General features: G+C 47.2%; 1 protein-coding gene across 1 annotated transcript; it reads left to right on the plus strand.

The window, feature by feature from the left end:
* The first annotated feature begins 1434 nt into the window (after positions 1-1434).
* On the plus strand, positions 1435-2612 carry CD14 (CD14 molecule). The gene is made up of 3 exons (XM_049787348.1): positions 1435-1529; positions 1715-1780; positions 1863-2612. Exons 1-3 carry the CDS (start codon positions 1524-1526, stop codon positions 2610-2612), a joined length of 822 nt encoding a protein of 273 aa, XP_049643305.1. The 5' UTR covers positions 1435-1523.
* The last annotated feature ends 10759 nt before the right edge of the window (positions 2613-13371 follow it).

Below are 13371 nucleotides of genomic sequence, written 5' to 3' on the forward strand. Positions count from 1 at the left end.
CATAGGTCCTGCCCTTTCCTCCTGGGATACAGGAATTATGCTGTGGAAAATGCCAGGGTAGTGGAGAGTTTGATACAAGATAGAAAGTTGTTTTTAAAATCCTGTTTTTCGGGGCTGGAGGGATAGCATGAAGATAGAGTGTTTGCCTTGAATGCAGAAGGACGATGGTTTGAATCTCAGAATCCTATATGGTCCCCAGAGCCTGTCAGGAGTGATTTCTGATTGTAGAGTCAGGAATAACCCGAGTGCTGTTGGGTGTGACCCCAAAAACCAATAAATAAATAAAATAAAATCCTGTTTTTCTATTTCAAGGGAAGAAAATGGGAACTAAGAAACTGACAGAGTTGGACAATGTCTCTGTTTAAGGCTACTTTATTTGGAGGGGCTTTGGGTCACACCCCCCAGTGGTATTGAGGGATCATCTAGAGCTGTGGGTTTTTTTTGTTTGTTTGTTGTTTGTTTTTTTAGGGGTTTTTTTTTGGATTTTGGATTTTGGGTCATACCCAAGTTTGAACCCAAGTCTCCTGAATACAATGCATGCCTTTCTAACTTTTTGCTATCTTCCCAGTCCATAAGAAAGGTATTACTAGGGTCAGAGCAATAGTAAAGTGAAAGGGGTGGAAGAAGGGAAGGAGAGAAACAAGGAGGGAGGGAAGGAGGGAAGGAAGAAGGGAAGGAAGGAAGGAAGGAAGGAAGGAAGGAAGGAAGGAAGGAAGGAAGGAAGGAAGGAAGGAAGGAAGGAAGGAAGGAAGGAAGGGAGGGAGGGAGGGAGGGAGGAAGGAAGGAAGGGAGGAAGGGAGGATTTTATTTCAGGGGTTGGAGGGTGGGAAGTGGAAATGGTAGTGGTCAAACATTTGCTTTGCATATCTGAGATCCTGTATGGGATACACCCAGGCTCCCCAGGAGTAGTTGCCTACAGCTTCACAGATGATGGAATTATAAATTAGATGGGGATTATCTATTTGCCATAATCAAAAGTAACATTTTCTTTACTCCACAGCTTCTTTTTATTCCCCCCGCCTCGTGTGAAAGGCTGCAAAGAGGGAAGGTTTTTTAAATAGTAATCAACAAGGTTAAACATCAACAAGTCAGAAGAAAAGGGAGGAAAAAGGGAAGAGGAATTGTTTTTCTCAGACCAACTTCCTCCTGTTCATCCGGGTTGTAGCCCTAGTCAATAGATGAGATTCGCAATTTTTTCCACGAAGTAAACACTCCAGCTGCAGGCATTTAGGACTTGGGCAGGGAATTGGGAGTCTGGACTTGGGGATTGGGGTAATTCATTATCCAGCCCAGCCACCAGATCCCAGATAGAAAAGCACCACAACCACCACCAGCCCAAAGCAGGATCCTTCCTCCCCTCTCTTATTACAAAATCCCTCCCTCTCATTGCAACATTTCTCAGCAGATAATGTATGTGGGGAGGGAGGTGGAGAGTGACCAGGCTTCTGAGGGGAGGCAAAGGAGTGTCATTGCAGTGTTATAGGAGGTCTCCAAGAGTAGTGCTGAGGGGCCGGAGAGATAGCATGAAGGTGCCAGGGCGTTCGCCTTGCATGCAGAAGGACGGTGGTTCGAATCCCGGCATCCCATAAGGTCCCCTAGGTTTGCCAGGAGCGATTTCTGAGCTTAGAGCGAGGAGTAACTAACCCCTGAGCGCCGCCGGGTGTGACCAAAAAAAAAGTCATCGTGCTGACTCGTGTGTTACGCTCCTCTACAGGAGAGAAGTCGAAGCGCCTGGCCAGCTCCAGCATCGCTGCGACGCTCCGCGGACCGGTCCACCATGGTGAGTGCATGGGAATTCCTCGTGGAATCAATCCAGGACAGGCCGAGGAGGACACACATCCCTGATCTCTGGTTCTTCCCAGGTGCCCGGGCTGTGCCTGTTGCTCCTGCTGCTGCCCTTGTCGCTGCCCGTCGCTGCGGACGAAGAGGAGCCCTGCGAAGTGGACGACGACGACTTTCGCTGCTTCTGCAATTTCACCGATCCGGAGCCCAACTGGTCGAGCGCCCTGCAGTGCACGGTCGCCGTCCAGGTGGAGATCCGCGCGGGCGGCCGCAGCCTGGAGCAGTTCCTCAGGTACGCCGACACCGACCCGAGCCAGACCGTCGACATGGTCAAGGCGCTGCGCTTGCGACAGCTCACGGTGGGCGACGCGCGGGTCCCGGCTCGGCTCCTGGTGGGCTTCCTGCGTGCGCTCGGGCCTTCCAAGCGCCTCAAAGAGCTGACGTTCGACAACCTGGAGGTCACCGGCACTTTACCCCCGGAGCTCCCGGAATCCGCGGGGCCGGCGCTGTCCACGCTGCGTTTCCGCAACGTGTCTTGGGCCACCGGGTGCACTTGGCTCTCGGGGCTGCAGCGGTTGCTCAAGCCCGGCCTCAAGGTCCTGAGCATCACGCAGACGCCCTCCTCCGCACCCTCCGCAGCCTGTGAGCTGCAAAACCCTTTCCCGGACCTCACCACCCTGGAACTGGACGGGCATCCCTTTCTGGACCCCCAAACCGCTAAGCATCAGGGAGCCCCGATGAACTCCGGCGTGGGTCCATCCTGTGCAAGTTGGACCTTAGCCTTAGGGTTGTCGGGAATCGCCGTGCAGGTTCGGGGCCCGCGGGCCTAAGGGGGGAACGGCCGGCCAGGGGGAGGGGGCCTGATGGCTGGGGAGGGGGTTCACCGGGAAGTCTCGACCCACTAACTCTTACTCCCATACTTATTAAAATCTTAATCGCCTCCACAGGTGGTTGTCTGCCTTTTAGCACGGCACTGTGCTGAATAGGGAATCTGGGGGGGTCAATCCCACTTGCGAGTTTCAGAAACCTATTTGTGGCGCCAAGAATGGGGGAGTTGCATGACATGAAGCTCACCACATAGAGTGATGAGTGCAGTTAGAGCAACAACTACACTGAAAACTATCATAACAATGAATGAATGAGGGAAGTAGAAAGCCTGTCTCGAGTACAGGGGTGGGGTGGGGAGGAGGGAGATCTGGGAAATTGGTGGTGGGAATGTTGCACTGTTGGGGGAGTGTTCTTTACATGACTGTAATCATACAACTAAAATATTTTTAATCACGGTGTTTAAATAAAGATAATTATAAAAAAAAAAAAAAGAATGGGGGCCCGGAGAGATAGCACAGCGGCGTTTGCCTTGCAAGCAGCCAATCCAGGACCAAAGGTGGTTGGTTCGAATCCCGGTGTCCCATATGGTCCCCCGTGCCTGCCAGGAGCTATTTCTGAGCAGACAGGCAGGAGTAACTCCTGAGCACCGCTGGGTGTGGTCCAAAAACCAAAAAAAAAAAAAAAAAAAAAAAAAAAAAGAATGGGGGAGTTGGGGTGGTGGTGGAGAGAGCACAGCGCTAGGGCGTTTGCCTTGCACGCAGCTGATGCAGGACGGATGGTGGTTCGAATTCCAGCATCCCATATGGTCCCCAAGCCTGCCAGGAGCGATTCTGCGCGCAGAGCGAGTAACCCCTGAGTGCTGCCGGGTGTGACCCCTCCCAAAAAAAATTTGGAGAGTTGGGGCAGGCCTGAGCTATAGCACAGCGGTTAGGGTGTTTGCCTTGCATACAGCCAACCCAGGAAGACCTGGGATAGATCTCCAGCATCCCTTATGGTCCCCCGAGCCTGCCAGGAGCATAGAGGCAGGAGTAACACGTCGCTGGGTGTGGCCCAAAAACCAAAAACAACGACAAAAAAGAATTGGGGAATTGAACACGGACATGGTCGCCTGCAGATCAAGGGTCTTACCTGATTTTTGTTTGTTTTTCTGGTTTGGTTTAGGTTTGAGGGACACAGCTGGTGCTTCCTCCTGACTCAGCACTAAAAAATCACCCCTGGTGGGGATTGGGGGGTCTATGTGGGATGCCTGACTGGGGATCTAACGGCGGGGGTGGAGGATGGGACAGACAGTGTAAAAGGCAAGCACCCTACCTGCTGTACTATCGTTCCAGCCCACTCCTATAGACATTTTAATGACAAATGATAATTTTTCAATATTGCTGATTCTCCATGTACGAAGAGGAAATTTTTTAGTTCATGTGCTGCCTATATTGTGCCAGGCCTGTTTAGTTTACTTAACTCTAGTGGGGATGCATAGGACAATGTTATGCCTTGGAGAAAATTTGAGTCTTCCGAACACATGTCCAAGAGACATTTAAGCAATTTCTCCTTCCCAAGAGCTGCTGATTCTTTTTATATGTGTTTGGTTTTGGGGCCATCTCCACTGGTAGTTGGGGACTCAAGATTTCTGTCCTATGTACTAGACTCTCTTCCTGCAGTGCTCAGGGGACCTTTCAGTGCTAGGGATGGAACCTGCCCTCTGGCATTCAAAGCAACCTGCTCACCAGCCAGTTGAATTACTTTGTTTCTTTTTTTTTTTTTTTTTTTTGGTTTTTGGGCCACACCCTGTGACGCTCAGGGGTTACTCCTGGCTATGCGCTCAGAAGTCGCTCCTGGCTTGGGGGACCATATGGGACGCCAGGGGATCGAACCGCCGTCCGTCCTAGGCTAGCGCAGGCAAGGCAGGCACCTTACCTCCAGCGCCACCTCCCGGCCCCTGAATTACTTTGTTTCTTATGCAGAAAATTTAGAAGAGTTCAGGATTTCAATTTTTTTTTTTTTTTGGTTTGGTTTTTGGGTCATACCCAAGAGCACTCGGGTTACTCCTGGCTCTTCGCTCAGAAATAGCTCCTGGCAGGCTCAGGATACCATATGGGATGACGGGATTCGAACCACCGACCTTCTGCATGCAAGGCAAACGCCTTACCTCCATGCTATCTCTCCGGCCCCCAGAATTTGAATTCTTACTGAATTTCTAAATGATTACATTTTTTTTTAATTTGGTCACCATAAATTACAAAATGATTCATGATTGGGTTTCAGGCTTACAATGTTCCAACACTGATCCCCTTTACCAGTGTCTGTTTCTCTCCACCAATGTCTCCAGTTTCCCTCCTACCAACCAGTCTGCCTCTCTGACAGGAACTTCTTTTTTTTTAGGGGGAGGGTCACACCCAGCAGTGCTCAGGGGTTACTCCTGGCTCTACACTCAGAAATTGCTCCTGGCAGGCTTGGGGGACCATATGGCATACAAAGCAAATGCCCTACCTCCATGCTATCTCTCCAGCCCCCCCCCCTTTTTTTTTGGTTTGGGCCACACCCAGTGACGCTCAGGGGTTATTCCTGGCTATGGACTCAGAAATCGCTTCTGGAGAGAGGGAACTAGTGGGACACAGGGATTCAAACCACCACCGTTTGTCTGTCCTGGATTGGATTGGCTACGCGCAAGGCAAATACCCTACCACTGTGCTAATCGTTCTGGCCCCTACAACAGGAACTTTTGAAATATATTTTTGGCACTTTTAAACCTTTGTTTCTTTTGGGGGGCATGTTGGACTACACCCAGTGATATGAAGGCTTTTACTCCTAGCTCTGCACTCAGAGCTATTCCTGCACCAGAAATTTCCTGGTGGTGATAGGGGAACTACATGGGATGCTGAGAATCGTACCCAGGTGGGCCTTGTGTCAGTGCCTTATCCATTGTACTACCCTAAACCCTCGTTTCTTCTCTTAGAAGTTAGGCAATATAGGTGAGAGTCAGGGAAAATTAAGACACTTTCAGGGACCAAGAGTGCAAAAGCAAGGCATCTTGAATATGACCAACCCACATTTGATTCTCTGGTAATACAGAGAAAGGAGTAGTCCCAAAGCATTATTTATTGGTTGTAGCCCCACTCCCAAAACCTTTCAGTAAATGCCATATGGTTAAGTAGTGTGGGCTGAAAAAGATCAACTAAGGTGGACACTGAGGGTACAGCAGGGTATAGAGGGTGGAGGAAGGTATATGGGCCACTTTTGGAAGTGTTTTTTTCAGAAAAGGAGCAACTTTCAGACTTAACTAGGTGATTTCATTTTCGAGGGGAGGGGGTGATAGGAATGTGGGAATAAGACCACTAGAGGAAAAGAGACTGGAGGTACCAGGAGGTGGGTCTTGAATAATGAAAAAGTGTGGCCAGAGGGTGATGGCAGTGAGGGGCAGAGATGTGGGAGCTTGGGAGGATACCAAATGATGACAGAACAAAGAAAGGGCTTAGTTGCCAGAATAGAATCCAGAATGACACATATGTGACAATCACCACTCAGCTACATCTCTGGTCCCTGAGAAAAGGTTTTAAGCAGAGTCGCTATTCGGTTAAAAAGATATTGTGTGTTCAATCTCTGCCTCTCCCCCCCCCCCAAAAAAAGGGGATGTTTTTATTTTTGGGCCACATTTGGCAGTGCTTAGGGATTATATATGACTCTGCACTCAGAAATCACTCCTGGTAGTGCTCCCAGGACCATGTGGGATGCCAGAGATTGAATACAGGTTGTTGGCCACATGCAAGGCATATATCCTACTAGCTGTTATATCTCTCTGACCCAAAATCTGGTTTTTAAATAAAAAAAAAATCTGGCTTTTTTTTACTTGGTATTTCTAAGAAGTTGACAGGAAGGATTCAGTCAGTCAAAATTAGAGGTGGGGTTGCCCAAGGATTTAGCAACTTGTGCTGATCTAAGCAACCTTTAAAAATATGTTCTAGATAAGGAAGTGAAATAAGTGGAACTGAAATAACAGATTCCCTCTTTTTTTTTTTTTTTTTTTTTTTTTGGTTTTTGGGCCACACCCGGCAATGCTCAGGGGTTACTCCTGGCTGTCTGCTCAGAAATAGTGCCTGGCAGGCACGGGGGACCATATGGGACACCGGGATTTGAACCAACCACCTTTGGTCCTGGATCAAACACCGCTGTGCTATCTCTCCGGGCCCACAGATTCCCTCTTTTTCATGATATCCTGTGTGGCATGAGAAAGTTTTAGCTGTAGGATTGATTTTCTGAGTCAACACCACTCTTCCTATACCTTCATTTTTTTTGTTCTTCTATCATCTGGAATGATGCGACAACTTTTCTTTTTCTCAGAAATCTTTCTTCTTTCCCTCCCTCCCTCCCTCCCTTCTTTTTTTTTTTTGGGGGGGGTTTTTGGGTCACACCCGACAGTGCTCAGGGGTTATTCCTGGCTCCAGGCTCAGAAATTGCTCCTGGCAGGCACGGGGGACCATATGGGACGCCGGGATTCGAACCGATGACCTCCTGCATGAAAGGCAAACGCCTTACCTCCATGCTATCTCTCCGGCCCCAGCCTCCCTCCCTTCCTTCTTTCTTTCTTTCTTTTTCTTTCTTTCTTTTCTTTCTTTCTTTCTTTCTTTCTTCTTTTCTTCTTTCTTCTTTCTTTCTTTCTTTCTTTCTTTCTTTTTTCTTCTTTCTTTCTTTTTCTTTCTTTCTTTCTTCTTTCTTTCTTTCTTTCTTTTCTTTCTTTCTTTCTCTTTCTTCTTCTTTCTCTTCTTCTTTTCTTTCCTTCTTTTCTTTCTTTCTTCTTTCCTTTCTTTCTTTCCTTTCTTCTCCTCCTTCCTTCCTTCTTCCTTCCTTCCTTCCTTCCTTCCTTCCTCCCTCCCTCCCTCCCTCCTCCTTCCTTCCTTCCTTCCTTCCTTCCTTCCTTCCTTCCTTCCTTCCTTCCTTCCTTCCTTCCTTCCTTCCTTCTTTATTTTTGGGTCACACCCGGTGGTGCTCAGGGATTACTCCTGGCTGGCTGTCTGTCTGCTCAGAAATAGCTCCTGGCAGGCACGGGGGACCATATGGGACACTGGGATTCGAACCAACCACCTTTGGTCCTGGATCGGCTGCTTGCAAAGCAAACGCCGCTGTGCTATCTCTCCAGGCCCTTTACTTCCTTCCTTCTTTCCTTCCTTCCTTCTTTCCTTCCTTCCTTTCTTCCTTCCTTCCTTCCTTCCTTCCTTCCTTCTTTCCTTCCTTCCTTTCTTTCTCTCTTTCTTTTTCCCTCCCTCCCTCCCTCCCTCCCTCCCTCCCTCCCTCCCTCCCTCCCTTCTTTCCTTCCTTCCTTCCTTCCTTTTTTTTTCTTTTCTTCTTTCATTCTGTGGGATTTATATATTATGTGATTATTCGATTATTCTCTATTTGCTATTATTCCTCTCCCACCCTAGGTGTGGCCTGCCTCTTGTAAATAAAAGCAGGGGTCTGAGGAAGGCAGACACTCATTCTTTGGTCCTCCACTAAGCTGCTAAGGAGCAGAAGGCGGCTTGTGTGGTTGGATTCCTTGCTTGAATGTTGGATTTCCTGAGCTCATTTTTGCACCTTTTCACTGTGTGGATTATTTCCTGTGTCAACATTTGCTTCTGTGTCTCAGCAGATCTTTGTTTTGGAGTCTGGGACTCCGCTTGCACTGAACCTTTCTTTACCCTCATCCCCTCACCTGGTCTAGACCTCTTTTGGCTCAGGGTTCTAAAGACCTAGGAAATCAGCATATGCTTCCCTCTGTGACCTCAGAAAGGGAGGAATTAAGACTGTCCCTAGAGTCTAGACTGTCTCTAGAGACTAGAGCCTGTCCTTAGGCCAAGTTCTCAAGTCCACAAGTACTCGAGTTTCATCTTTTCTTTTTCTCATGGTGTTACCATGTTCAGTTGAATATGACTAGGGAACCTGGGCAAACTTACAGGCTGCTATGGCCCATCTCTGGACTTCATTGTGCCCAAAGCACAACCACTTCACCTGACAACTATTTTGTTTGGTATCCACATCCAGTTGTTTTCAGGGATCTTACTTGGTGAGACTCTTGGGCCTTGTGATGTGCACAGGATCTGATAGGGGTTATCACAACCTCCCTAACATTCATAAATATCTTTCTCCATCCCCTGGATGAAAGTTTAGTTTAGTTGTTGCTGGCTGTTTTAGTCTCCAGGAATTTTTGTATTTTCACTCAATTACTTGCTCTCATATTCTCATTCCGTAGTCTTAGGCTTTCTAGAGTGAATTTAGGACAGATACCCGAAGTGAACCTTAGAGAGGGTTTGTCATCTCAGCACTGTCCCGCAAGCATTGTGAGAACCATCGACTAAAGTGGGGACTTAGTACATTTAGATTTTCTGGATTCTCTTGAAAGAAAGCATATGATACTAATAAGGCTTTGGAAGATGAGGTTTAGCAGCTGACTTGCACTCTGCCAAGTTTAGGTTCCAGAGAGAAGTTCAGGTCAGCTGTGAAAAAAGGCTCTAACCAAGGTCTAAGAAAGATGTGACCTCCATCATCCATCTCCAAAGATGCTTACTTTTTTACTACATCAGTGGATGTAGTAAAAAACAAACAAACATGGTTTTGCCACAGAATTGGGAGTTAGAAAAAGCAAGTTAAACTGCCTCCCCTTTCCTAGTCTGAATTTGAGTCCCATTTAGTTTATAGTCATTGGGGGTTCCAAGCCCTGTTGTGTCAGTGTTCTCCCAAGGGACAAGTAGAAAAACTTTTTCAATAGGATGTGAACAAGGAGATTAGGAGCATCATACTGCCTTGCTTTTCTGCAGCTCGGGAAGTATAAGGTAGAAAATGACTTCATCTCTGGCAAGAGATGTAACAGGAAGAATTACAGAGATAGTGGCCAGGCTACCCTGTTGTGCAAAATGGCCAGGTGCCCAAGTGCAGAGATTCTGCCCTATGACCCTCTATCATAACCCCTTTCTCCCCTTTAACTGATTTAATAAGTCAGCTAATATACTTCCCCTTTGTGAACTGCCATCTAGGGGCATTTGGTGCAGCAGGCATCTTGCATCTCAGCAATCTATGGGGACGAAATCCTTCATGAAAGGAAGGCGGGCACACGAATGCACGAATATGAAATATGAAATAATGAGACCACACAAAATAAATTGTATGGGGACCCGAGTCTGCAATAGACGTAAAACAATTTTACTTTTCAAGCTGGAGACATATATGTATTTTTGCATATATTTTTGCATCTTTTGTATGCAAGGTATTTTCATGCTGGGGAATCTTAGGAGAAGGAAGACAATGATAGCAGGCCCTAGAATATACATATCAAAAACTAGCCGATACAGGTGAAAAGAATCCCCAACTAAAAGGTAAGGAAGTGACATAAGAGAGTGTTCTAGTTTAGAAAAGATGTTCTTCTAACAAAGGATGAGAAACTTGTTCTGCTACAGTTTTTGCAGCTGGCAGGAATAGTAAAATGCAAGAAAGATCTGAGCTGTTTGTTTACTACCTAAAAGCTGAAAACAGAAAAACAGGTTGCAGGTAGCTGGCTGGACTCTTCTTTGAGTTGCAAATTTACTTTGCCAGTGGGGAACTTTGGCAGTACTGAAAATTTCCCTGAGTATACATTGACTGTGGCCAAATTTTGGCCTGTAGCTTTGCAAAAAGTCAAATGATAAGAGATATTTAATGTCACCACTACATCATGTATTTCAGAAATATAGCCAGTGATCCATGTAGGGGGTATGATTAACGTCCACCAATGGGCCTGCTGACTAAAAATTTCTTGGGGAAAAGTAACAGCTTACTGCACCAGGAAAGCCAATAGACATGTCTGGTGGGCTAGCTTCCCCTATAATGGAGACATCTAGCTGCATGACGTGACAAGTTGGACCAAGGCAGGGTAGGGGGGAAGTTCTAAGACGGAGCCTGCGGTTTGAGGGGACCTGCTGGTCTGGGAGCCCAGAGGGCCGGGCTGGCCTACCCATGCTGCAGATCCTGAGAGAATCTGCCTTGCCTAACTCTTAACTGCTTGCTAACCCTGTTGTTTCTTCTACCGTTATTGTTTTCTCTCTCTCTCTCTCTCTCTCTCTCTCTCTCTCTCTCTCTCTCTCTCTCCCTTTTTTTTTCTCTTCCCCCCCACTCAATTGTTGGGGGTAGATTAGCCTCCAACACCCCAGGATGTAAATCCTGTGTGCCTTGTGTGGCTTCCTGGAGGGTCCTCAAGGGCAGTTACATGTGTGATGAGGGATGTGGATGGAGGCAGTTGCACCCAGAGGAAGCACTGGTTCCTCACATGTCCTGTCAGTCAGATGTGGGGAAAACTGCCTCAGTGTGTTTCATGTTTATCGGGCGAGTTTGGCATTTGGCACTGAGTTAGAACCAGATGGGTAGGAATATATCTTGACCACCAGCGTGGTGGGCAACTTAAGGAAACTGCACTCATGTGTCTCTTCTCTGTCTTATGCCATGTTGGATCAGATTGTGACCTGCCAGATGGACTTGTTGGTGACCCTCTTAAGCAAACCCCTTTATTGGAAGACTGATTCTGGTTCTTAAAATGGACAAGTTTGGGGAGGATGTATGGATCCCTACTGGATTCCTTCCCATCCTCCTGAGCCTGATGAGGGGGACTCCTGAGCTCAGAGCCATGACTAAATCCTCAGCACCACTAGGTGTGACCCCCAAAAGCCTAAACAAAAATAGATCACGGGGCCAGAGAGATAGCCTGACGGTAGGACAGTTGCCTTGCATGCAGAAGGACAGTGGTTTGAACCCCGGCATTTCATATGGTCCCCTGAGCCTGTCAGGAGCAATTTCTGAGCACAGAGCCAGGAGTAGTGCCTGAGTGCTGCCGGGTGTGATCAAACAAACAAACAAAAATAATGGAATGATTAACTCCTTGCAGAGTGTTGTATGTGCGCGCACGCGTGTGCGTGTGTGCGCAGGATCTATTGTTCATCTCAATGTGAAGTATGCACTCAACTCCTTTAGCTATCTCTGCCACCTCTTCTGTTATTTCAAATTTGAGGTAATGCCTTGTGGTGTCCTGGGATACCACTAGAAGAAGAGTACTCAAAGGGTATTCTCATGGGAGACAATCTGTGCTGGCAAAGAAAACCTAGCCTGTGGCATGCAAAGTATACACAATAGCCCCTTGAGCTGTTTATCTGACTCCCTAGACTGACTAATCTTGTTTTTGTTTTTGTTTTTCGGCCACACCCGTTTGATGCTCAGATGTTACTCATGGCTAAGTGCTCAGAAATTGCCCCTGGCTTGGGGGGACCATATGGGACACCAGGGGTTCGAACCGTGGTCCTTCCTTGGTTAGCACTTGCAAGACAGACACCTTACCTCTAGCGCCACCTCACCAGCCCCAACTAATCTAGTTTTTTCACTTTATTTACACAATGATATTTAGCCCTGGCATTTGTTGGCAAGATAATATCAATGGAAAAATGAAGTTAAAAGCCTGTTGTTTGGAAGAGATAGTACAACAAGGATGGTGCTTGCCTTGCATACTTACTGCTTTCTGGGATTTGAGCCTCCCAGTAGTGAATCCTGAGCACAGAGCCAGAAGAAAGTCTGGAGCACCACCGTGTGTAGTCAATAGGAAAAAGAAAGCTGATGCCCATCACTACACTGATTCCTTCAATGTTAAACATATTCATGGGCCCGGAGAGATAGCACAGCGGCGTTTGCCTTGCAAGTAGCCGATCCAGGACCAAAGGTGGTTGGTTCGAATCCCGGTGTCCCATATGGTCCCCCGTGCCTGCCAGGAGCTATTTCTGAGCAGACAGCCAGGAGTAACCCCGAGCACCGCCAGGTGTGACCCAAAAACCAAAAACAAAAAAAAAACATATTCATATTGTTACTATTGCCCACTCTTATATAAATGCTATACTGATTTTTGTTTTGTTTTATTATCCAGGGGTGTCCATAGGGTTACTCCTGGCTCTATGCTCAGGAATCATTCCTGGCAGGCTTGAGGGAACATATATGATGCTGTGGGGGTCAAACTGGGTCATCCGTATGTATACAAGGCAAGTGCTCTACCTGTAATACTATCGCTCTGGCCCCTAAATGCTATACTGGATGTTGATCTTTTTACTGTAAGGGATCCACAGTGAAAAGCCAGGTGGTTATGTTGTGATATAATGAATCTGTCTGGCCTTTATCTCCAGTTACTGGTTCAGAGCTTCAAAACCTTTGGAATTCCCTGAGTGACAGGACTTTCTGACTTATGCTAAGAGAATGTCCTGGCAGGTAAACACAGTGAAGTATTTGGACTCCTTGTGGACAGAGCCCCTGCCCTCTGTCCCCTTCCAGACTTTGCTCTGTTCCTCATGTAAAGCCTTTATATTATAATAAGAAGGTAACCATAAACAGTGTTTGGAGTTCTCTAAGGCATCCTATGGAATCCCCTTGGAGTGGGACCTGACAGCCATCTTGTGGCCAGCTCTGAAAAAGGTCAGTCTTGAAGGTTCTGCATTTTAATTTGTGGGTGCTGCAGGAAGTTAGTATTAGAACTGGACTAAAATACAGCAACACCCGTTTTGTGTCAGCGAGCTAGAGTCATACAGCAAAAGAAATGCTTTCCTGAATTCTGGATGTTGTCCTAGAGCAGTGGTCGGCAACCTTTTTTTTTTCAACTGAGCCAAATCTCGCCAAAACCACGACTGAAATTTATTTTGAGAGCCACACAGGGCACGCACTGACAGAGGCTAGGAGCAGGGTCCTGACTCCTGGAGTGGCCGCCCGGCACACAGAAGAGCCAAATTCAAAGTGGAA

Source organism: Suncus etruscus, chromosome 14 (genome assembly GCF_024139225.1).
Source record: "Suncus etruscus isolate mSunEtr1 chromosome 14, mSunEtr1.pri.cur, whole genome shotgun sequence".
Classification (NCBI taxonomy): domain Eukaryota; kingdom Metazoa; phylum Chordata; class Mammalia; order Eulipotyphla; family Soricidae; genus Suncus; species Suncus etruscus.

Coding starts and splice junctions, on each gene's coding strand:
- CD14 (XM_049787348.1), top strand. Junction 1,781..1,862: donor CCGCGGACCGGTCCACCATG/GTGAGTGCATGG, acceptor GGTTCTTCCCAG/GTGCCCGGGCTGTGCCTGTT.